The 23,936-nt window shown below is 36.7% G+C and overlaps 2 protein-coding genes across 2 annotated transcripts; both read left to right on the forward strand.

Moving 5' to 3' along the window:
• Window positions 1-3,288: 3,288 nt before the first annotated feature.
• LOC114298776 (C2 calcium/lipid-binding and GRAM domain containing protein) lies at window positions 3,289-12,785 on the forward strand. Its single transcript, XM_028243402.2, has 9 exons — window positions 3,289-4,215; window positions 4,684-5,922; window positions 6,258-6,440; window positions 6,647-6,930; window positions 7,022-7,138; window positions 7,302-7,564; window positions 11,198-11,402; window positions 11,679-11,951; window positions 12,061-12,785. Exons 1-9 carry the CDS (start codon window positions 3,867-3,869, stop codon window positions 12,253-12,255), a joined length of 3,108 nt encoding a protein of 1,035 aa, XP_028099203.1. The 5' UTR covers window positions 3,289-3,866; the 3' UTR covers window positions 12,256-12,785.
• Window positions 12,786-14,162: 1,377 nt separating this feature from the next.
• LOC114298771 (uncharacterized) lies at window positions 14,163-14,859 on the forward strand. Its single transcript, XM_028243395.2, has 2 exons — window positions 14,163-14,195; window positions 14,290-14,859. The coding sequence occupies exons 1-2, from the start codon at window positions 14,163-14,165 to the stop codon at window positions 14,857-14,859; spliced, it is 603 nt and encodes a 200-aa protein (XP_028099196.2).
• The last annotated feature ends 9,077 nt before the right edge of the window (window positions 14,860-23,936 follow it).

The following is a 23,936-nucleotide window of genomic DNA, read 5'->3' on the forward strand; positions in this document are numbered from 1 at the left end:
TGAGATTGAAAATATGGATGTTTTGGTTAACTTTTTAACTTTTTATGGAAAAATGTGTAATAAAAAATTATAAAAATTGATTTGTAGGGAAAAATTCGAATTGGGAATTGTGCAGCCGTAATTGTTAACTTTTGGTGAATAGTATTAACTTTTTAACTTTTTGAGTAATTTTTTGACTTTTTAACTTTTTTACAAGTTCTCAAACTTGGCCATAATCTTTGTTTCTGATAATTGTATAAGTTTGCATAGATAAATATGCAGTATTGTTTCTATTTTATTATTATTATTATTATTTGTATAAGTTTGTATTGATAAATGTCCAGTCCAGTAGTGTCCAAGTCGATGAGGAGGTATACGAAGTTCCCCGCGTTAAATGGGAGTCAAAGAAACAAGAGTGCACTCCACGCATATAAAACAAAAGCTCTTATTTATGTATAGTGAATCGTGAAAAAAATATTATAAAATATATTATAATTTTTTTTATTTTTTTATTAGTATGTGATATTTTATTATATGTGTAATCTAAAAGTAGAGAATATTTCATGATCATCTTTTTGATATTTTTTTTATAATCTCTAACATTACTCCTGATTTATTTATTTTTAACTCTTTTCAATTAATATGTGACAATTAACAATTTTTGAATTTATTAACATCACTCTAATACTTTACTAGAAGATTCTATATTCAAAAGTCTCTATTTTATTATGGTATTCTTATAATAATAATAAATTTTGAATTAATATATAATGCCATATTGTATATAAAATTTTGAATAAATTATAAATACATCATTTAAAATTTATTTAAAATATAAATTACTTAAATATCCTATTATCAAAAGTTTTTATATAACAGAATTAATTAAAAAATAAAATTTATAATTATTGTAATAAAATTACTTAAATTATTAATTAAAATATATTTTTAACATCTTAAAAAATTATTAATTGACTTAATAATTTATTGATAAAATGATGACATATAATTTTTAAATTTATAAAATATCGTATTTTAAACAAATCTATTTATAATTCATCTTAAAAAAAAATTATGATTAAATTATACAATAAAAAATGAGTTCTCATTGCATCGTCGAGCCTAACGACCGACAACATATTTTAATACCAAACCCCACTTTTGCTACTTTTAACCCTACCTATGAGGACACTTATATGGGTGATGATTGAGACCCCCTCGAATCACTACTCCCATCATCCCTCCACACACGTGGCTAGTGGTGTTTAGAGGAGAAGGAAAAAAAAAAGAAAAGAAAAAGAAAAAAGGGACCAATCATGAGAAGAGGGGGTCATGGGGATGAGTAAAAAGGGAGTCCAAGTCATTATTCCACTTATATATGTACTTGATGACTTTTAGGGCTGTTTTGAAAATTAATTTTTTAAATAATTTTTAAATTTTTTATAAAAGAAAATGTAAAAATTGAAAAAAAAAAATTATTTTTTTTAAAGTATGACTTCTCAAAATCGACCTTAATTCACAAATGAATGTCTATTTAATATTAAAAAATATTAAAGGCTAATTACTATATTGAATAAAAGTCAATATTATACCGATCAAATTTATACATAGAGATGTGTCTCATTCATATTAATATATAATTTATTGTAAGGGAGATCTTAAATTTTGTATGATATTATATTTTAAATTAAAAAAAAATCACAAATCAAAAAGAAAAAAAAGAAAAAAAAAAAGACACAGTGTATTAAAAAATATTGTTTTGTCTTATGTTATGTATCAATGTAAGAGAATTTGTGGGTCCCACCATGGATCTTATTTCAATAATTCAAATCATTCATTTTATAAAACATTCAATATGGATGATTCATTAAAAAAAAAAAAAAACCTTCAATATAGATCATTCATTAAAAAAAAAATTGATTAATTCAATTAGATAATGGTAACATTTTTATTTTAGGGAAAATTAGTCTACCATCCCTCTCTAATTTTTAATAATGGAATAGGTTCACAATATTTTCTTTTATAGTCTAAGGTCCCTCACTCTCATACCCTTATATTACACCTACACTCTCATTCTCTCTCTATTTTCCTCCATCTCTACTCTCTTCTCTCTCTCTAGGGTTTCAAATAGCGTAAGAGAGAGGAGGAAGATGATGAGAAGGATGATTGCTCTGATGAAGATTCCAATCACTAAGCCAAAACAATACCTAAAACTTGCAACACCGCGTAGAATAATAAGTGAAGCAAGAGAGGAGCGGAGAAAGCATGCGATGGTTGTTGCCATCGTGACAGCAGCTGCAATAGAGGCTATAGTTGCAACAGCCTGTACTGCAGCTAAGGTTGTCCGGTTCACAGGTATTCTTCAATCTTCTAAATAATACGAGAAGTGGACTCGAAATTTGGCTAAGTTGCTTACAAGGCCCATCTTGTGAGTTTCTTAAAACTCTTCGATCATTTCTGGCTTATATAGCTTTTGTTTTGCATTGATTTTTTTTCAAACAAATTTAGAACTGAAAACATGATACTAGCAATTGAGTTTTAGGTTCCCCTATCTTAACATGTTAATCATGCAAGGATGAACATTTTTTGGGGGTATGTTGTTTCAATTAGTGGGGAAATGGAAACATATTGGAAACATTTCAGAAACATAAAAGAAATGAGAAAATAAATTTTATCTTCACCTTTCAATCTCTCATTTTCTTCTTTTCTTGTTTGTCATTATACTTAATTTTCTCTGATTTATAATTGTGAACAAATACAGAGAATTTTGGTTTGATTAAAATTTCTCTTATTTAAAATTGTGAACAAACACAAAGAAATTTGTGAACAAAGTCGGAGAAATTCTCTATGAACAGAGCCAGAGAAATTTCAATTCTCTGTGAACAAAGCTCAATAAATTTCAATTTTCTCTAGATTTGTCTAGTTTAAAATCAGAAAAAATTCAATTTTCTCTGATTTGAACTTAGAGAAATTCTTTGAGAAGTCCAGAATTTATCTGGGAAGTCTAGAGAAATTCTAGAGAGAAATTTTCTAGAATCAAAATTTCTTTGGATAGATGTTGAGGGATTTTAAATATTATGAAAATATTAAATATTTTTTATATTATAAAATTAATATCAAAGACTCTAAAAAGATTTCCTTTATTTTATTATACATGTATCTCGGAAAAAGTACGAATAAATATATTTTTAAAGAAAATAAATAATTTAAATTATAAGATTTGTCAAATTCTTTCATATTGTCATAAGATTACTAAGGAAATTCAATCATTAAAAAATTACAAGTAATTATTTTAATGTTAAAAAAGTCGTTGAGTCTAACTCGAACGCGCAATTGCAAATTGAAAACGGGGGAGAGAAAAGTCGCTCTTTCTTTCTTTCTTTCTTTCTTGGAGGATTTCATTTGGGCTTGTTGAATCTCCTCCATTGTTATTATCCAAATCTATCATTCTCTTCCAATTTCTCCTTTCAATCTCTCTCCCTCTCTCTCATTCCTTTCCATTGCATCAATCGTCCTCTCCTTTTCCATTTTCCTTCCAATTTTTCGCATTTTCCCAGTTTCACATCCTCCATCAGTTTCCTTTTCCATTCGAATCACATGTTTTCTCGGCCACCAAAACACATACTTCATTCAGACTTATACACCCTTGTCTTTCTCTCTGTTCCGCTTCATTCCATTATTTATTTTTATTTTTATTGTTTTAATTTTCTTTTGTGGATTTGTCAATGTCATTAAAATTGTTTATGTACATCGTCTGTAACCACATGCAAAACCCCTTGTCTTTCATATATATACATTCAATTAACACCATTCGTTACAACAATATTTTTTGAATTGAATTGAAGTGGGTTTGGGGATCAAGTTGGGTTTTTGTGTGTGGATTGGCAATGAAGCTCTTGGTACGCGTAATCGAAGCGAGAAATATACCGGCGATGGATCCAAATGGGTTCAGTGATCCGTATGTGAAACTGCAGCTGGGAAAGCAGAAGTTCAGGAGTAAAGTGGTTAAGAAGTGCTTAAACCCGACTTGGTGCGAAGATTTTACTTTTAAAGTCGAGGACTTGAAGGAAGAGCTCGTCGTCTCTGTTTTGGATGAAGACAAGTACTCAATTGATGATTTTATTGGTCAAATCAAAGTTTCTGTTTCTCACGTTTTGGATGCCTTTGAAAAGTCACTTGGGACTGCCTGGTATTCCTTGCAGCCCAAGAACAAGAAGTCCAAGAACAAGGACTGTGGTATATGTTTATTCTGACCTTTCATTTATCTTGTTTTTTGACACTTATGATTACTTGTGTTCGGCTTTTCCCTTTGATGTATGTCCTAAAATTTGAAGCTGTAAATTAGGATTTTTTTGCTTTCCTGATGTGATGTTAGAATTCAAGTTCCATTCAATTAATTTTCAATATCCATTTTGGGTACTAGTCCCGAAATGCGAAAACTAATCAAAATTTAACTAATTCAGCCTTCAATTCTGGCATAGCATGTGAGACTTTATGAAAGTAATGCAATATGCTTTTAATGGTATATAATATGGGTTGTCTTCATTTTCATGGTTTTGATAGTCTGCTTTCATTAACTCATTGTTAATGCGCAAATGTGATTCCTCCCCCAAAAACTAATTGAATTTTTTCTCTCGTTCTTATTTTTGCCCGAACTACTCATTGTCATTGTCATTTATTTCATTTTGTTCTTCTTCTCTGTAGGTGACATCCTTCTCTCCATATGTTTGTCTCAAAGCAGTTCTTTCATTGATTCGCACACTCTTAGTGACCACATAACCCCCTTGAGGAAGTTTGCTGATTCAACAAATGACTCGCCTTTAAGGTCTTCTAGCATCCCGGTGAGGTCACCTTCCCCAATGAGATTAGAAGAAGTTGCTTCTTCCAAGGAAGAAAAGTTGCATGTACAATCCTTTGCAGGCCGAATTGCTCAAATATTCAATAAAGATAATGCATCCAACACCTATAGTAGAGCCCCTGACTTGCCAGAGGTACCTGAAACTGTCAGACCTGAGATTCCTGAGCCAAATTGTGATGAGGAGTCCTCCTCTGGCAGTTTTGAAGAAGCAATGAAAACAATGGAATCAAGAGATCAAGGAAGTGAAATTCCAAGCAATTTACCTGGAGGGATAATTCTAGACCAACTCTATTTGATTGCACCACAAGACCTGAACTCTTTACTCTTTTCGCCAGATTCAAACTTTCATAGAACTGTAACAGAACTGCAAGGAACCACAGAACTGCAAATAGGACCTTGGAAATTTGAGAACAGTGGTGAGAGCTTGAAAAGATTACTTACCTATCTTAAGGGTGCTACCAAATTAGTTAAGGCTACAAGAGGAACCGAGGAGCAAACATATCTAAAAGCCGATGGGAATGTTTTCGCAGTTTTAGCAAGTGTGAGCACTCCAGATGTTCCATATGGAAGCTGCTTTAAGACAGAATTGCTTTATTGCATCACACCTGGACCTGAGCTGCCATCCGGAGAACAGTCTTCCCGATTAGTGTTATCCTGGAGAACGAATTTTCTGCAGAGCACTATGATGAAGGCTATGATAGAAGGTGGAGCCCGGCTAGGTCTAAAGGAAAGTTTTGAGCACTACATAAATTTTTTATCGCAACAAGTTAAGACAGTTGATGCAAAGGACATTGCTTCCAATAAGGAACAGGTTTTGGCAGCTCTGCAGGTGGAGCCACAGTCAGATTGGAAGCTAGCAGTTCGATATTTTGCTAATTTTACCATGTTATCCACTATTATTATGGGAATATACGTGCTTGTGCATATCTGGCTTGCCCCACCTAGCGTGATCCAAGGACTTGAGTTTGTTGGGTTAGACTTGCCAGATTCAATTGGTGAAGTGATTGTGTGTGGGTTCTTGGTTCTTCAAGGCGAACGGGTGCTAGGGTTGATTTCACGCTTCATGCAGGCTAGAGCACAAAAAGGTAATGATCACATTCTATTATTGACTTTGCTAGCGCTAAGCCATAGCCTATGATGTCTGCTCTCTATCTGGAAGTTGGAGATGTCTATTCAATGTATTTATTATTGTCTGATAGAGCTGCATGTATGTTATTTTACTACCTATTTTGTTTCTCAGATCCAGATAGTAGTAATTATCTTTCCCTTATTAGAAGCCTTCTTGGTTTTGGATTCTATTGACACGACTCAACTTCCCCAGAAAACTATTCCATCTGTCCTCTCAATATGGATATGTTTTTTTTAATTATGTTTTCTACATATAAAATGCAATTTAACTGTTTTACATTGTCAACTTTAGGAAGTGACCATGGAGTTAAAGCACAAGGCGATGGATGGTTGCTTACTGTTGCCTTGATTGAAGGAAACAATTTGGCAGCTGTTGATTCAAGTGGATTCTCTGATCCATATGTGGTCTTTAGTTGTAATGGAAAAACTAGAATCAGCTCAATCAAGTTCCAGAAATCTAATCCTCAGTGGAATGGTAAATTCATGTTCTCTTAAGTCTATTATAATTTATATGTATATCAGTGTTTTGTTTAGAGGTCCAAGTTCACTCTGTAATAAGGACTGCAATTTGCAAACTGTGGGCCATTTTTTGTTAAAATCTATTTATAGTTTGTTCTCTATAATACGATTGTTCATTTGATTGAATTTTTTATTTTTTATTGCAACCTCGTTGTACTGCAGAAATATTTGAATTTGATGCAATGGATGAACCTCCATCCATGCTGGATGTGGAAGTTTTTGATTTTGATGGACCTTTTGATGAAGCTACATCTCTGGGGCATTGTGAAATCAATTTTCTGAGAACTAATATATCAGATTTAGCAGATGTTTGGGTTCCTCTTCAAGGAAAGTTAGCTCAGGCATGTCAGTCGAAACTCCATTTAAGAATTTTCTTAGACAATACAAGAGGTAGCAATGTTGTTAAAGAATATTTAACTAAGATGGAGAAGGAGGTGGGAAAGAAGGTAAATTGGAAACCATTCTGTCCTGGAAATTCATGTTGCCAGTGGATTTTATTATCAGTGTCTTACTTCTTTTAAATGAAAACTTCTGTAGATAAAACTTCGGTCTCCTCAAACAAATTCAGCATTTCAGAAACTCTTTGTGCTTCCACCAGAGGAATTTCTCATCAATGATTTTACTTGTCACTTGAAACGCAAAATGCCTCTGCAGGTACTGTTGCAGCTAGTGTTGTGAAATCTCCAAATGGGGATATGTGTTCCCATAACAGTTCTAATTTTTAATATCATTATTTTTCTTTCTTCTTTAAAATTCCATCTTTCCTTTTGTGGGTTACGAAGTTCTAACTAATTAAATTTTAATTGTTCTTCTGCAGGGCCGCCTATTTCTTTCAGCAAGAATAATAGGTTTCCATGCAGATCTATTTGGACACAAGACGAAATTCTTTTTTCTCTGGGAAGACATTGAAGACATTCAAGTGTTTCCTCCTACTTTGTCATCAATGGGCAGTCCAATTGTTGTCATTACTTTAAGGCCGGGCAGAGGTGAGGATGCAAGGCATGGTGCAAAAACACAAGATTCAGAAGGCAGGCTAAAGTTCCATTTCCAGTCTTTTGTATCTTTCAATGTTGCCCACAGGTACTGGAAATTTTAAAATACATAATTCAGCTTTTCTTTGCCCCACTAATTTGAAAACTTTTGATTTTTTTTTTGATCAGCAAAAAAACTTTCTTGATGATAGAAAACTTTTGATTTTAATCAGCTTTTGCTGCATTTTTCTGTTTATTTATTTTTTTGAACTTATTTTATCCTATTTTGCTGTCTTTTACTTGTCTTTAAGCACCTTCAACCTGGACCTTGCAGTCTGTTTTAGTTCTGAAAGTCTTCTCCCCAGCTCAGTAGACCACCTTGACTTACTTTCTTCTCTTTTACTCTTCTTTTTTTTTTTTTTGGGTTGGGTGTGTGGTGGGTGGTTGGGGTTTGTATGAAACATTTATAAAATGAGATTTATTGCATGTACCCACAGGTACACATGTACACGGATCCTCTCACACTAAGCAGAGAACACCTTGGATACTGGACACAACCTTGGACACTAGCCTAGCCAAAATTAAATATGCTAATTGCGCAACCTGAAGGACTCTAGCAACCTTCGTTGGTATTCCTAACTATGAATCATGCAGACTTACATGATAAGAAAAACCCCCAAATGGTGCTAAGTTGCTGCTACTTCTAGTGCTTCCCTCAAATTGTCATTTTTAACTTTATTCCAGTATCAGCAATTATGCTCCATTGACATGAAGACTCCACCGTGTCTTAAGTTTTATAATTACAATTCAGCCCATTTTGATCTATTCAGTCATTTCACATGATTTAGACCATTTGGTTCTCTTTATTTCATTCTATTAATTCCTTCTGTTATATTTTCTCCTTCTTAGGCCAATTTCTTTTACCTTTTTGGGGTTGAATTTCGCTGCTAAGTGAATCAAGTTAGGTTGACTCAAGTGGAGGAGTGTTTTGACATATGTGATCGCCAAATACCAGCAAAATTGGAAGGAAAATATTATAGAATATCTATAAGGCTAGCAATACTTTACATGATAGAATGTCGGGCAACTAATAAACATGTATGACTGTAGCTGAGAGGAGGATGCTTAGGTGGATGTATGGCAGAACCAGGAAATAAAGAATTTGAAAAAATATATATATACATGAAATGGTAGTAGTACCAATTGAAGATCAATTGAGAGAGAGAACAAATTAAGATGGTTTAGTTATGTATAACGAAGGCACATAGATGACACGATAAGAAAGAGTGATACGATTATTGGAAATAAAAATATTTATTTATGAAAAAATAAATAAATAAATAAAAATAAAAATGTTTGGTGGAGAAGAAGACTTAAATTGGCATGGGATATGGTAATAAAAATATATATAAACTTTATTTATTTTAACTGAGCATATAGCTCTTGATAGAGCGATATGGATGATGGTAGATGAGCTGTCCAGATGGGCCTATGGGAAGGTAGTGGTCACTCTTGTGCGAGAGGGAGACAGTGGAGATCTTCCGAGCTGAAAGGAAGAGAGTTATGTGGAGATATGATAATTGCTTGGGAGAAATCTCCTTATATAGAGGAGGTTGGAGTATTGGAGCACAAATGACTGCATTCTCTAGTTTGATGATACGGATGAATCTCTTAGACAATATCAATGTTAGGAGAAGTGAACGATCTTCTATAAGCAATCGTCTGTCTCCAACCATATCAAAGTGGTCAACAGATCAGATGCATGTATCATCCATACAGTTCACATGCGATTACACAGTGTCGGGCATGCTATACCACGGGTACAGGTCACTGCTGCAGGTACAGGTACTGTGGAGGCATCATGTGTCTTGGTTGGAACCTCTCTCATCCAAAGACTGACCAATTTTCTCCAAGCGGGACCCTTAAAGATCTCCCAACTCTAATCTCCAAGCCACAGGTCCTTCGATGATCCCGAGTGGAGATCCTAGTCCCTGCTCCTAGTCTAGGCTTTCTGGAGCTAAGTGTAAGTTGGAGATCACAGATCATGTGAGGAGCTAACTGTAAGTTTGAGATCACGGATCGCATGTGACAGATCTCATTTGGGAGATCGGTGGTGCAATGAGATTCTGGAGATGGAGTGAGATCCTTGAGATGTAGTGTGTTTGGTTTGAGTTTTCTGGATTAAGTTTTTTGAAAACTGAGTTTTTTGGTTTTCGTATTCTTTTGTTTTTAGTGAATATTTTTTAAATTTTAAACATTTTTTTTACTTTTTTAGATGCACCTTAGTTAGATGTATCTAAAAAGTAAAAAATTTGTGAAAAAATATTTTTAAAAATTAATAAATACATAAAAATACAAAAAATGTACTGAATTCTTGTATTTTTTTTTATATTTTTGGTATTTAGTGAATTTTTAAAAGATATTTTTTACAATTTTTTTACTTTTTAGGTGTATTTATGTTAGGTGTCTCTAAAAAGTAAAAAAATTGCTTAAAATATTAAAAAAATTCAGTAAAAACAAAAAAATACGGAAAATAAGAACGTAGAATTTTCTGAAAAGTGTTTTCTGAAAAATGAAAACAAACAAGCTGGATTCGGGATTCAAAAGTTGAAGTGAAATCCTGAAGATGTAGTGAGATCCTTGAGGTGTCCTTGGAGATGCCTTAGCTGAGTACTTAGGCTTAGCAAGATACGTGAAGATTCATCATTGGCCCATGTGTTGCCTTGCGTGGTTGCCACATGGTGCCAACTGACTCATAGTATGGTTATGATGTCTTAATGCCACGTAACGGAGATAGACGTATGTACCAACAAGCAGAATGATGGAAAATGATTCATATAGTCAACGCCACCTAATTGGGAAGCTTAGTTTTAGTTCATGCTTTATCTTTTTCATGCTTATTTATATTGAACTTGTGTAATTGTTCCTTCTTCTTTTGCTATGTACTTTCATAACTGTAATGGGAATTAAATACTATTTTGATGTGTTAACATGAAATTCTTTTCAGATAGAAAAGCATAAATGCCTGCTGAAATGGATTTGTAAACTTTGCTTGTCACTTTACAATGTTAATATTCTCATTTTAGACATGCTCATTTGTTGCCACATTGGTTCTCAAGTATCATAATAATGTTTCCATAAATAAAGGCCTGCATTATAGAAAGGAATCATCCTGGATAAGTAACAGAGAAACAACACTAAAAATAAGATGAAGTGTTTGGTTCACTGGAATGGAATGATCATTTCATCATAATGTCCATTCTCACCTTTGGTTCACTAAAAATATGATGGAAAATGTATTGCAAATGGAATCATCGTTCACCATTGTAAAGAAATATTCATTTCCACAGGTAGACTGAGGAATGATTATTTTATTTTATTTCACCTCATTTCAGTGAACCAAATATGACCTTGTTTTTTGTGCACCTATACATCAGCATCATGATTACATCAGTAAATTATGAGGTACATGCTTGAAACATTACATTTGCCACCTTTTCTGTGGCTGTATCCCAATCCCTCACTCTTCATTTATATAAATGCTCATGCAGTGATAAGATATAGATCGGAATCATCTTGAAGCAGTAAAAACAGACATGAGTGGGTTTCTATGCTTGCTTGATGTGAAATAAAAAGAGATAATGGTTAGATATCCTTAGCAATCTAGGCTGTACAAAGTAAAAGGACAATGAAATACAGCATTGTTTATTGTTCTGACTCAAACGTAATGATGCTTTAACAGGACAATCAAGGCGCTTTGGAAGGCAAGAGCATTGAGTCTTGAGCAGAAGGTACAAATAGTCGAGGAAGAATCTGAAGCTAAAAGCCTCCAAGTGGTTGAGGAGGAAAGCGAAGCTAAAACCCTCCAAACAGAAGAGAGTGGATCCTACTTGGGCACTGAGGATGTCAGCATGTCTCTGGTTTACTCTTCCGTTCTCTCTGTTCCTGTAAGCTCTCTCTCTCTCTCTCTCTGCTTTTTCTTTCCATTCTCTTTGTTCTCCCTTGCTCTCCCTGTATGGAGAGGTACAATAGATGCTACGATGGTGAGGCATGTAAATAACACTTATGCATGTGTTCTCTTTTTTCATGCATGTGTGTCCACCCATGTAGACACGGAAGTGCAATTTGTCTTTCTAAACTTGTTAATTTACTTAAATAAGTAAACTATATTTGTCAAAGTTTGAATGATTGATTGTCAAGTTGTATCTTGTCGGCCACTTCAGACCAGTTTCTTCATGCAATTATTCAACGGGAGTGAAATGGAACGCAAGGTTATTGAGAGGGCTGGCTGTCTTAATTATTCTTACAGTCCTTGGGAATTTGACAAGGCTGATGTATATCAGAGGCAGGTTTATTACAAATTTGATAATCGTGTCTCCCGTTATAGAGGAGAGGTGACAAGCACACAACAAAGATCTCCACTTCCTGATAGAAATGGTTGGCTTATCGAAGAGGTCATGACTCTTCATGGGGTTCCACTTGGTGACTATTTCAATGTATGGACAGCTCAAACTTTTATTTAGCTGCTTGTAATATATTCTCATCATTTTGTTATAATTTACTTGTCTAAAAGATGGCTCAAATATATATTATCTGAATTTGCAGCTTAACCTAAGATACCAAGCTGAAGATATACCTTCAAGATCCACTGGATGTAATGTCCAAGTGTTTATTGGAATTGCATGGCAGAAAAATAGTAAAAATCAGAAAAAAATCACAAAGAACATTCTTTCAGGTCTGCAAGATCGATTAAGGGTAATGTTTGCCATACTCGAGAAGGAATTTATGTTGGGAAAGTAGATGGATCCAGTGTGTTGGCGTTGTTGGCGACAGTTTCGTGAACAAACTTGGAGGAGAGCTATTCTTTTGGAGAACCTGTCTTTTCATGATAAACATGCTTGATGTGTGTTGCAGTTTGAGCTCCATCCAGATAAAGTTTTCTGAACTTGGCTCTGAGCTGCATTGCGTGGGTCAAGAAGACAAGAGGACATAGCTTATGCTGAAATCATTGAACCGGGTATGTTACAGTCGATCCATGAGGTTTTTCTTTCACAGGTCTGACATAAACCAATAAATTGCTATTTTCTCTCAGTTTGCAAGGAAATGGTGGAAGGTATAAATGTTTGAGATGTTTTGGGATTTGTGACAAATGCCATGTAACTGTTTTAGTTGTAGATTTTATGATGAAATTAACTGAAACATCAAGCTAGTTAGTAGGGCATTTATTTATAATGTAATGATTAATGTATTCATGTAATGATTATGTATTTGATTGGAGGGAGAATTATTTATTTATTGCAAATAAATTGAATTTTCTGGATGTATTTAAATTGGTATTCTCTCCCTCCCCTTTGGTAGTGGTAGTCTAGTAGACTACTATCATAATCAAGGAAACTTATTTGCAAATGTTAGTACCTCTGTGAAGGTTTAATGGTAGTTAAAACTTAAAACAATTAATGATTTTAGTTTGAGTAATTAGCTTGAAAAGAAAATTCTGAAACCAATTATTATTAAAATTATACCATTAGATTTACAAATACTAATTTTTAATTCATTGGAATGAATATGGAATGGATATTCATCTTATGTTTGATTAAGGATTAATTAAAAAAATACTTTAAAATTAAAATCGTTGATCACTATTTACCATTGTAAATAATGAAAAATACATAACAAATATAATTCTGATTTGTGGTTATAAATAAATGGTTATTTTTATAAGGAAGTTAAAAGAATGAACATTCTACTTCATTTGTCATATACTTAAAAATGTGACACTATCCAAGAAATATGGAGCAGTGCTATGGATCAAAAATTCAAAGACAGAAAAATATGAAAAAACATATTTCTAGTGTTTGTTTTTCGGTGTTTGAATTCTTGTTTCCAACATTGCTATGGTGTCGTATAAAAATATTAAATTCAAGAATTTACCACGTATGACAATTGTTATTTGATAAAGAATTGGAAATAAAGATATAATTGGTAATTGACAAAAAAAAAAAAAAATAGGACACTCAGCCCAAAAATTCAATTTTGAATTTTTTTTACCCAAAGTCCATGGGTGCCTCAATTTACACACCACCTTTCATTTCAAGACATACCAATAATTAGTTTTTTTTTTATTACAATTTTAACCTTAGATAAAATGACCACAAAGGATAAAGGGTTATGATACACACTATTTGTATAATTACCATAAGGACAATAATGAATATAATACACATCAAGAATTTCAAATGTTACTTACGTATCTTGTCTGTTAAGAATTCAAAAATCTTAAAACAAAAATCCAAAACCATTAAAAGAAACAACCAAAAATATACATATTATTGAAGATTTTGATTAGATTGAATGATGGATGCATCTGGCAATAGTGGTTTGGAACAATGGAGCAAGGAAAAGATTATTTTTTCATTCTTTTTTTTTTTTGTTTTCGTGTATTTGCTGAGTGGTAAATCGTTTGTATTAGTTCAGTTATCCAAAGTCAAATAGTATGTTCATGTTCGACTATACATAACCGTACAAATTGTCTTTGTTCGATTGACTAGTGTTGAACAGACTCCAAAGTTTCAGTTTCTAAGTGTCGAACAGACAATATCTATTCAGCTATCAATAGTCGAACATATCTGCTTTGTTTGACTCTGTACTGCCGAACGCGTACAAAATTTTTTTTTTTTTCCAAAACTGTGCATCCACAGAATGCAGTAATGTTGGATCTGAGTGTCTTGTTGACTACACAAGTCAATTTATTACTAATGAGGTGATCTCGTGTCAAAAATTAGTATATATATTTTTTTCGCATGTGTTAATGACTTTGGTTAATTTGACATGCAGGTTTTCAAGAGCAAAGAAGAATTGCTCAGTTGGGTACAGGATGTTGGAAGAAAAAATGGTTTTGTGATTGTCATCAAGACATCGGACTATGGTGGTGGTCATAGAACACCAAGGATATATCTTGCCTGTGAGAGAAGTGGTCAATGCAGAGCTCATGAGAAATTAAAAGGAGATGATTCAAACAAAAAAATTGTGAAGATAACAGGTGCAAAGAAATGCAGGTGTCTTTTTGAGTTCAGGGCTCGTAAGTTGATAGCTGATGATAATTGGATGGTAGATGTAGCATGTGGAATGCATAACTATGCTCCTGCTAAACATTTTGAAGGACATTCATTTGCAGAGAGATTATCTGAGGAGGAAACATCACTATTAGTGGATATGTCCAAAAGTATGGCCAGACCAAAAGAGATTTTGGTTACCTTGAAACAAAAGAATACTTTGAATGTAACTTCTATGAAAACCATTCACAATGTACATCATAGGAATAATGTTATTGAGAAAGCTGGGAGATCACAGATGCAACAGTTGCTGGATGAATTAGAAAAGCATAATTACATTGAGCGGCATTAGTGTGACAACAACACGATGACTATCATAGATTTGTTTTGTGCGCATCCTATTATATTAGATTTGCTCCGTTCATTTCCAAAAGTGTTGATCATGGATTACACATATAAGAAAAATCGATATCGTCTTCCTCTTCTTGAGATAGTTGGTGTGACATCCATTGATATGTCATTCTCCATAGCCTTTGCATATCTCCGAATTGAGCTGATTGATAACTACGTTTGGATATTAACTACATTGCGTAGTCTCTTGGATGACTGTAATAACCCTCACTTCAACTTAGTCATACTTGCATACACTTATGTATAATCTTGTTTTGTTGTGTTGCATCTGCAAATTTGTCTTGTTTTACTTGAGTGTTTCTTGCATACTTTGTTCTTGCCTGGTGTGTTGCCGAGATCATCTTAAGCCTAGTCACCTTCGAACCCTTTGTCACTTAGAACTATCTTGGAACCCCTTTGGTTGACCTCCATCTCCACCTGGGCATATTTGTCGAGATGTTGCTATCTAGGCCGAGGTGTGCAGCACCAAGGCCGAGACGTGTATCATCTAGGCTGAGATGTTTGTCCTTGCACCCTAGTGATTTTGTTCCTGGAATGGTATGACCTAGACCGAGGTGTGGCACATCTAGGCCAAGGTGTGGCACAGCTTAGTCAAGTGTTGTCCTTCCAAGCCGATGTCGTTGTCACCCTACTTGCCAAAGCTTTGCCCTTAGCCAAGATCATCACTTGCTAGAGTGCTCTTGCCGTCTAGCTTGTTGAACACACCTTGTCATGGTCTTGTCTTGTCAGTCAGTCACCTTTTTTAGTAGAGCCAGTCAGCCGATGCCACGTGTCCCAACAGAGCGTTAAGTCAGTGACTGTCGAGAAAAACATATCATTTTGTATCAAATCTTGTCTTTTAGAGAGAGAGGCTCTAGGAAAGAGAAAGAAAAGTTTTGAGTGAGAGAGTAGGCTTCCAAGCTTGATCATTGGAGTTCGAACCGTTAGATCCTAGTTTTGAGGTTAGAATCTTAATCTACTCTTGTTGTTCTTATTGATCATTTAGCTGCATTGCACGATCGAATCTGTTTTGCATTCCATGCATTGATTTAAAGTCGGTTTTAGTAAGAGAAAATAGTGTTCTTGTGTTCTTGAAGAAAAGTCTCGTTTTGACCCGAAAGTTTGCATCTAGAACCATGTTTTTGTGTTTGTTCTCACAAGATCTTTGACTATGGGTGCCCAGGTCCGTGTTTCCAAACTCACAGCACAAAATCTCAGACCTTGTAGTAACAAGTTATGATTTTAGCATGCATGTTCTTCATCTTCTCCATCTTCATGTTCTTCATGTTCCTCCAAGGGGAACCCAGATTTTTCCCGACTTCACTTTTGTATATGGCCGTCGAGACCGCACCTCGGCGAGATGGTGTGGGACCTCGGCCAAGACCTGGTTGGTGCCCAGCACGTCCTCCCGAGATGAGAAACAGTGTTTTGTTTTAATTTAACTTAGTTTTGATGAATGTCGAGATCATCCGTTTGCATGTGAATCTTGTTTGAAAGTACGTTCAATGGACTTTGTCATGTGTTTGTAGGACTCGGAATTTTGCCTTAACCCCGACGTTGAAGAACTATATGAGTGGTATTTTTAATAAAGCTATGTTATAATGTTTTGATAAAGTTTACTTCGCTTCGTTTTGATAAAAGTATTTGCCAAGCATGAATGATTATCCCTATTTTGTGTATCAATTATTAGCTTTGTTTTGGATGACATTCTGGGAAAGTCCCTTGTGCTGGAGGACTCTAAACTTTCGCAGTACAAGTCCTTTTCGTGTTAGAGGACTTTAAGCCTTTGTAACATAGGTCCTTTTGTGCTAGAGGACTCTAAACTTTTGTAGCACTCTTGTTCGAGATATCTCCCTTGCCACCAACGGCCTTGTGCGGGTGGGTTCGTTTAATCGATTCCGGGTCGATTATTCCCTTGTTTTGCCACTGACGGTTTATCACGTGGGTTTGTTGTTCGGTATGTCATCATTTGTAATATGTTGATGCTAGTAAGCATCCCTTGAAGCTTTGAAGATTTGTTAGATGGACGAAGTCCATCCCTTGTTATATAAAGTTTTGATATGTATCGTTTTGAAAGGACTTTGGCTAATATTCATGCAAACCCTTTATTATTTATGTCATTCACTAAGTATCCAAGGTCACCCTCTCTATATATATGTAGGTGATGAGCAAGAAGGCGGTGACGCCTAGATGTGATTCGCGAGCTTGTTTTGGATTTTTGTTTATGTCGGCTTGACTTGTATTCACGTCGGCAGTTTTGAAAATTATGCTTCTTGACTTGTAATACTTGTATTTTGCACACGTTGGCTTGAGAAACCTTTTGATCAAGATGTAATAAGTACTTTACTTCATTGTACTAAGTTGTAACCCATGTGAAGATGTTTGACATTTCATTTGACTTACGCACAGCTCTCATGGACTAATCTGATTTGTATGTATTGCTTCCATACTCATGAGTGTAGACGTCCCCGAACGCCCCGGGAGGAACGAGCTCCCGTTCTGTTCATATTTGGGGTCACTACAGCTCAGGACTCTCAAATTTGTCACGGTTTTAAGTCTGAACCAAAGAGTCCAAATCCGGCAAATCGTTTTGAGAAAACTGATTTTTGAAAGAAGTGCCAAACATGGACTGCTTTGCCAGATACAGAGTCGCCACCTAAAAGTTTTTAAAATGGGAAATTTAGGAAACCCTGACTCGGTGCCGAAGGCCACGTGTCCGTCATCACCAAAGTTGCCTCGGCTCGGGAACTTGGGTACGATTGGGGAAGGTCACTTCGTGAGCACCCCCGCTCGCCCGATCAAAGATCGGCCTCTACTAACCATAATATTAATTTTTGAAAACTTTGTGTGTCCTTATTCCGGTTATTAGCCTAGGTTACTATGTGATGCACACAGCATATAAGTATAGACTGGGTCGCCTGAATTGGAACAAAACATTTCATGTTTGGTTTTTTTGAAAGATGGTTTGTTACTCGCAAGTAGGCTTAAAATGCAGATTTTGCCACCCTCAGGTGGGCTTAAGAAAAGATGGTTTTGCCACTATCTAGTGGGCTTAAAACTCACAGTTAATGATTTGTTCCAATCCAAATAACCCAACCTTCACCCACAGGCATTCAGGCAGTTATATCACATAAGCAATTAGCCTCATGGTAAGCATGCTATTCATGGCAGTCACTCACACGCATGCAAGGATGCTGAAGCATAAAACTCACCGAGTACTCCAAGCCAAAACAAAAACTCATTAGAAATCATGCATGAATCCTAAGTATACAGAGATGCCTAATGCAACACATGCAAAAATGAAAACTATAGCACGCTCGGCTATTCTAAACATGGCATATGAAATGCTACAACTAACATGTATTCAATTTAGAATTGAAATACAAATGCAGTTAGTATGATGCGCCGAGCCCGGTGCATGCAAAACAGATGAATGATGCAAACATGCTGTCATACTGTATGCTAATTGAGATATGCCCTAATCTAACCATCATAAGCAGGTAAATAAAAGGGAGAAAGACGTGAGGTTGGAAGACATACATCACACTCACGCACACTTATTACAATTATGCCCTCGCGCAGAGGGTCCGAATAAATATACAGTCCCGAATAAAAGAATAGTACAGTCCAAATATTACAGTCCGAATACTATACAAATTCCTAATTAATTAATCAAATTAACTAAGAAAGCTGTAAAACTGGCGTGCAAGCCAGGGACTGCCTTGCTTCTGACGAATGATGTATGCCTGGGCTGCCTTGCGCGGAAATCCACTGGGATGCCCCAATTAGCCTCTGTTTTGTGATTTTTCTTGGGAAGCGCGCCAAACTCCAGAAGTTTGCTGATTCTTCATTTGCTGCAACAGAGAGCAGGAAAGGGGCATAGCAATGTATTTTCACAGATATATGCATGCCTCGATCCTCGTGCCACCAATCACGCGTATCGATGCATGATGGCAGAGGGGTCGAAATGTGCAACTCAATATAGAATGAATGCACGTATAAACACAACAAAACCTAACTCCATCATGGATAATCCAGAGTGTCGGTGACTGGGAATTGAGACACGTTCCGTCACTCGAAGTACGAAACGTACCTCGTTTCCCGTGCCTGGGCTAACTCCTATCCCGAACACGATGCAATATGCGTGACATGCATGAATGCAACTAAGATACAGCCTAGTATGCACAATGCTATGAAAATGAGATGCCTCGAAATGCGTGCAATGAAAATGACATGGAAATATGATATGGGCCTACACTAACATGAGAGAGCCTCAGCCACACTCACATAAGAGGCCGATAGATGAAAAATGAAGTGCCTCGAAATGCGTGCACACGGGCACGCAAACCGAGGCAATGGCATACGCAATGCAATAGGGCTAAAATGGCATATAGAATGCAACATGGACTTATACTAACATGAGAGAGCCTCAGTCACACTCACATAAGAGGCCGATAGATGAAAATGAAGTGCCTCGAAATGCGTGCGCACGGGCACGCAAACCGAGGCAATGGTATATGCAATGCAATGGCATGGAAATGGCATATAGAATGCAACATGGACTTATACTAACACGAGAGAGCCTCAGCTACACTCACATAAGAAGCCGATAGATGAAAAATGAAGTGCCTCGAAATGCGTGCACACGGGCACGCAAACCGAGGCAATGGCATGGAAATGGCATATGCAAACATGCTAATGGATTTTCAGCAATGAAATGTGGGGGAAAACAGCCCCGAAATGAGGCGAAAACACACCCGATGCATGGAATCTCTCCCGAAATGCAAATTAGGCGCATAGAATGAACTACAGCTATACAAAGCATGCATAGTTGGTACACGAGATGAAAAGACAGAAGCAAGGAAGCCTCAAAATAAGCATTTTTACAGTACAAATCATGGCCAAACAGCAAGCAAAGATAGGGCAACAATGGCATGCAAAAATGGCCCTAAACATGAGATTATGAAGCAACTCACAGCTGCTAACTCCAAATAGGTTAGGGCCCTCAACAACATTGAAGAGGGGCAAAAAATAAGCCACTTTACAGAACTGTAAAAACCCTAAAAACAAACATAGATATGGCTAAGCTCTTATGCAAGAAAAAGGGCCAAAAGGTGGCCAAAGAGGCAAGTGGTATATGCAAAGCCCAAACTGAAAAATTCCCTTCTACAACATTGAAGAGGGACCAAAAATATGCATATTTACAGAACTGTAAAAAACCCAAAACAGTATACAAACATGCTAGAAATGCAATGCAAAATGAGGCTCACAAGTGGCTATAACACAAAGTCTACAAAATATTCCACAAACGGCCAAAGACCCTTAATGAAACATGAATAATGGGACAAAATAAGACTATTTTTAGTACTGTAAAAAGGCCAAAAACCGAAGCATAATAGGCTATCAAAACATGCAAAAAAAGGGGACCAAAGAGGGATATAAAGGCAAGTATAGCATGGAGGTCCCAAACAGTGTTGAGCCCTTCTTAAATGTTGAAGAGGGGCTCAAAATAAGCCTATTTTTAGTTCTGTAAAACGCCCAAAAATGGAAGCATAATGGGCTGCCAAAGCATGCAAGAAAATAGCATTTAAGGAAGATATTGAAGCAAGTGCAAGATGGGGGGCTCAAACAGAGTTGAGCCCTTAAGAAAAAGTGAAAAAGAGCTCAAAATAAGGCCACTTTCAGTTATGGCCGGAGCTCAAAGCAAAAAGCATATATGGCTAAGAAATGGTGCAAAAATGAGCAGAAAAGGGGGAAAGTGGACTTACCCTTGAAGACCAATACTTTTGTTGCTTCTTGGACCAACTTTGATGACTCTAAGCTGCTGGAATTCCTCCCCTTGCTGCTGGAATGGAGTGATGGTGGTGGTGCTTGGTGGTGATGAAGAAATGAGGTAGAACTTAGGAGTTTTTTTAAGGAAAATGAGAGAGATGGATGGAGATATGTATGTATATCCTTGAAGCAATTTTTCTAACCCCTATAACAAAGGTTGGCAGTTGGTTATAAGGACCAAAAGGAGGGGGAGCATGGAGAGAAAGGGTGGGGGAAAAGGACTAAGGCTTTCCCCCACAAAATGTCCCCCGGATCAAGATATTTTCTGGGGGAAAAAGTTATACAGCTGTAAAGTGTGCAATGCAAGGAACATGGCCGGCCACCTTTTGGACTTGCAGGTGGCCGGCCGGCCACCTCCCCTAGCCGGCCGGCTAGGGGTCAAAAAGGTCAACCTGCTTTAGTGGCCGGCCACCACAAAAAGGTGGCCTCCCAGGTCTCCTCTTCACAACTCTGTGGTTCGAATTTGGAAACTCTAAAACAGGAGAGAGAACAAGCCATTTTGAGGAGGGGTTCAAAAGGTTCAAATGGAATTAATGGCCGGCCATAAACTTTTAGGGTCCTCCCATGTGTGTACAACACAAATATGTGGTTTGGGGTTGAAGAAAGTGGCCCCAAGGTGTTCAACATTGGCTCGGAAGTGCGAAAAACGGGTGTCGGAGGGCGAAAATGGAATATAACTGGTTGCCAAGATAATTGCTGGCCTCCCACCCTCCAGTGACCTTCCTGGTGATGAAACAGAGGCACCTGCCAAAAATGAACGAAAACCGATGCAAAACGAATGCTCGGGGGCCAAAACACGCAGTTTGGGGTCCCGAAAACAGGCTGTTAAGCACCGAAAGTGGCATTCGGCCACGAAGTGGGTTTCTCAGACCCCAGTGTCCCTTGAAAGGGAGTAAATTAGATGTATGCCAAAAATCAGAGCAAACGGAGATGGTTAGGCGGTCCCGAACCGAGGCACATGGCCAACGATCCCGAAAAACCGGAAACCGGGCTCTGAAATGGGCAAAATGGCCTACGACCACCAAATGTAGCCCACGGCCACTGAGAGACGGTCTACAGGACCTCTCCCTCCCCTCAGGAAAAGAAACAGAGAAAACCGAGCCTGGTTCGCAAACCGAGGCAAGGCACAGAAGAGGGTTCGGAAGTCCGGAGGCAGGGCTCACGGCCGCGACTCTGAAACTTCTGAACGAGCACATTATGTAGTATCACCGAGCGCTCAACTGGTGACGTCTAAGTCTTAAGGTCGGTCAAAAATGGGGTGTCTACAGTGAGCCCCATATATTTATACTCTGTTGTGTGTGGATTTTGAAAATTGGCCTTCGGTAATCTCGGATTACTGGCCATCACGACATCATCCTACTAGGGGCGGTTTGGGGTCGTGACAATGACATTGTTATTCCTGAGCTGATTGTCACAGATACGAAGCTTGCTTTGATGAACGCTATTAACAAGATATTTTCTACATCCAAACATTTATTATGCCGATGGCATATTAGTATAAATGTATTGACGAAATGCAAGAAAATGTTTGAGAGTAAAAAGAAATGGAACAAGTTTATCTTTTCATGGAATTTCTTAGTACTCTCCTCAACTAAGCTTGAATACAATGAACGCCTTGCTATGTTACTTGTGGATTTTGATACATACCCTGAGGCAGTGCAATACGTGTCACAAAGTTGGTTAATTTCATATAAGGATAAGTTTGTTGCCGTATGGACAGATAGTTATATGAACTTCAGGAATGTTATAACCAACAGGTAAAATATATTTGTCTACCTTATAGTATTAGTCATTATGATTTTGATTATTTAAACTTAATTATGTTAATTGTTTCCATTGTACACAAGGTTGAAAGTGCACATGCAAAACTTAAATGGCAACTAGATTCTAACCAAGTCAATTTTGAGTGTTCTTGGACCAAGATCCATAGTTTGCTTGAGTTGCAGCATATTGATATTAAGGCATCATTTGAGAAGAGTTTAACCGTTGTACAACACCAGTTCAAAACATTCCATTTTAGAGAGCTCCGAGGCAATATCTCTATTACTGCATTAGGTCATGTCTCAGCGGAGAGTAAACAAGCGGATGATGTTGGCATTGATGCTTCAGTATGTGGATGTGTTGTTCAACGAACACACGGGTTACCTTGTGCCCATGAGATTGTAAATTACATCCGATAGGGTCGTCCAATACCATTTGATAGCGTTAACCCGCACTGGAGGACTCTTGAGATAGTACAAAAGTTAAAGAATGATAAAGTGGAATTGAGTTGTGAACCAAAGTTTGATCACATACTTAAGCGATTCAATGCATTTGCTTATACTATGAAGTTGGAAATTCTGCATAAGTTAAGGCAGATTGCAAATCCGCAAAGTACTTTTCTCATTGAGCCGGATGTGAAGCCTAACCCTCGAGGTATAAGAAGATAGATATATCTACGTGTCGAGACCCATATGCATTTGAGTTGATTCAGTCTAGACATGATAGCCACTTACCTATGGGCACCCAGATCCCCACACAGGATTCTGTCAAAGTACATAAAAAACGGCCCGCCAAAGTTGTCACAAGTGCATATGCCTGTTGATCTATCAAAGTTGCAGCACTAACTGATTTACCTGTGATAGGGATCTCCAAGATGGTACCCACATCATCCAATGTCATTGTCATCTCACTAACTGTCAAATAGAAAGTATTTGTCTCTAGTTGCCATCGCTCAACAAATACAAATATGACAATCCTATTCACAAACCGATATGTGCAATGGACCAAAGAAGATAGGCCTGATTGCTACACAATGTCTCTAAACATTTTATTGTCGGTTCTTGAGCACCACCGTTACTCAAGAATCTTAGACATATGATTATAACACCTTAAGGGATTCCTCTCCTGCAAGGTAAGTAATATAATTAACATAAATAATTTGGTTCAATAAATAATAAAATGAATGAAACATGAAATATATATATATATATATATACTACTTTTTGCTCTCATATAGCTACTGCAATATGTGTCTTGAAGCTCTTTAGTATTGATGGATCTGATGGCCCCCCAGGAAACGGGCCAGTGAGTACCTCCTCAGCCTGATCAACATCAGCATCATCATCATCATCCCCTGAACCATTATCAATCACATCCTCTTCCAAGATTTGAGGTGCTTCCTCCAACACAATATCATCACCCCGATCTCTACCCCAACCCTGACTT

Source organism: Camellia sinensis, chromosome 9 (assembly GCF_055761805.1).
Source record: "Camellia sinensis isolate YWXY chromosome 9, ASM5576180v1, whole genome shotgun sequence".
NCBI classification, from domain to species: Eukaryota; Viridiplantae; Streptophyta; class Magnoliopsida; order Ericales; family Theaceae; genus Camellia; species Camellia sinensis.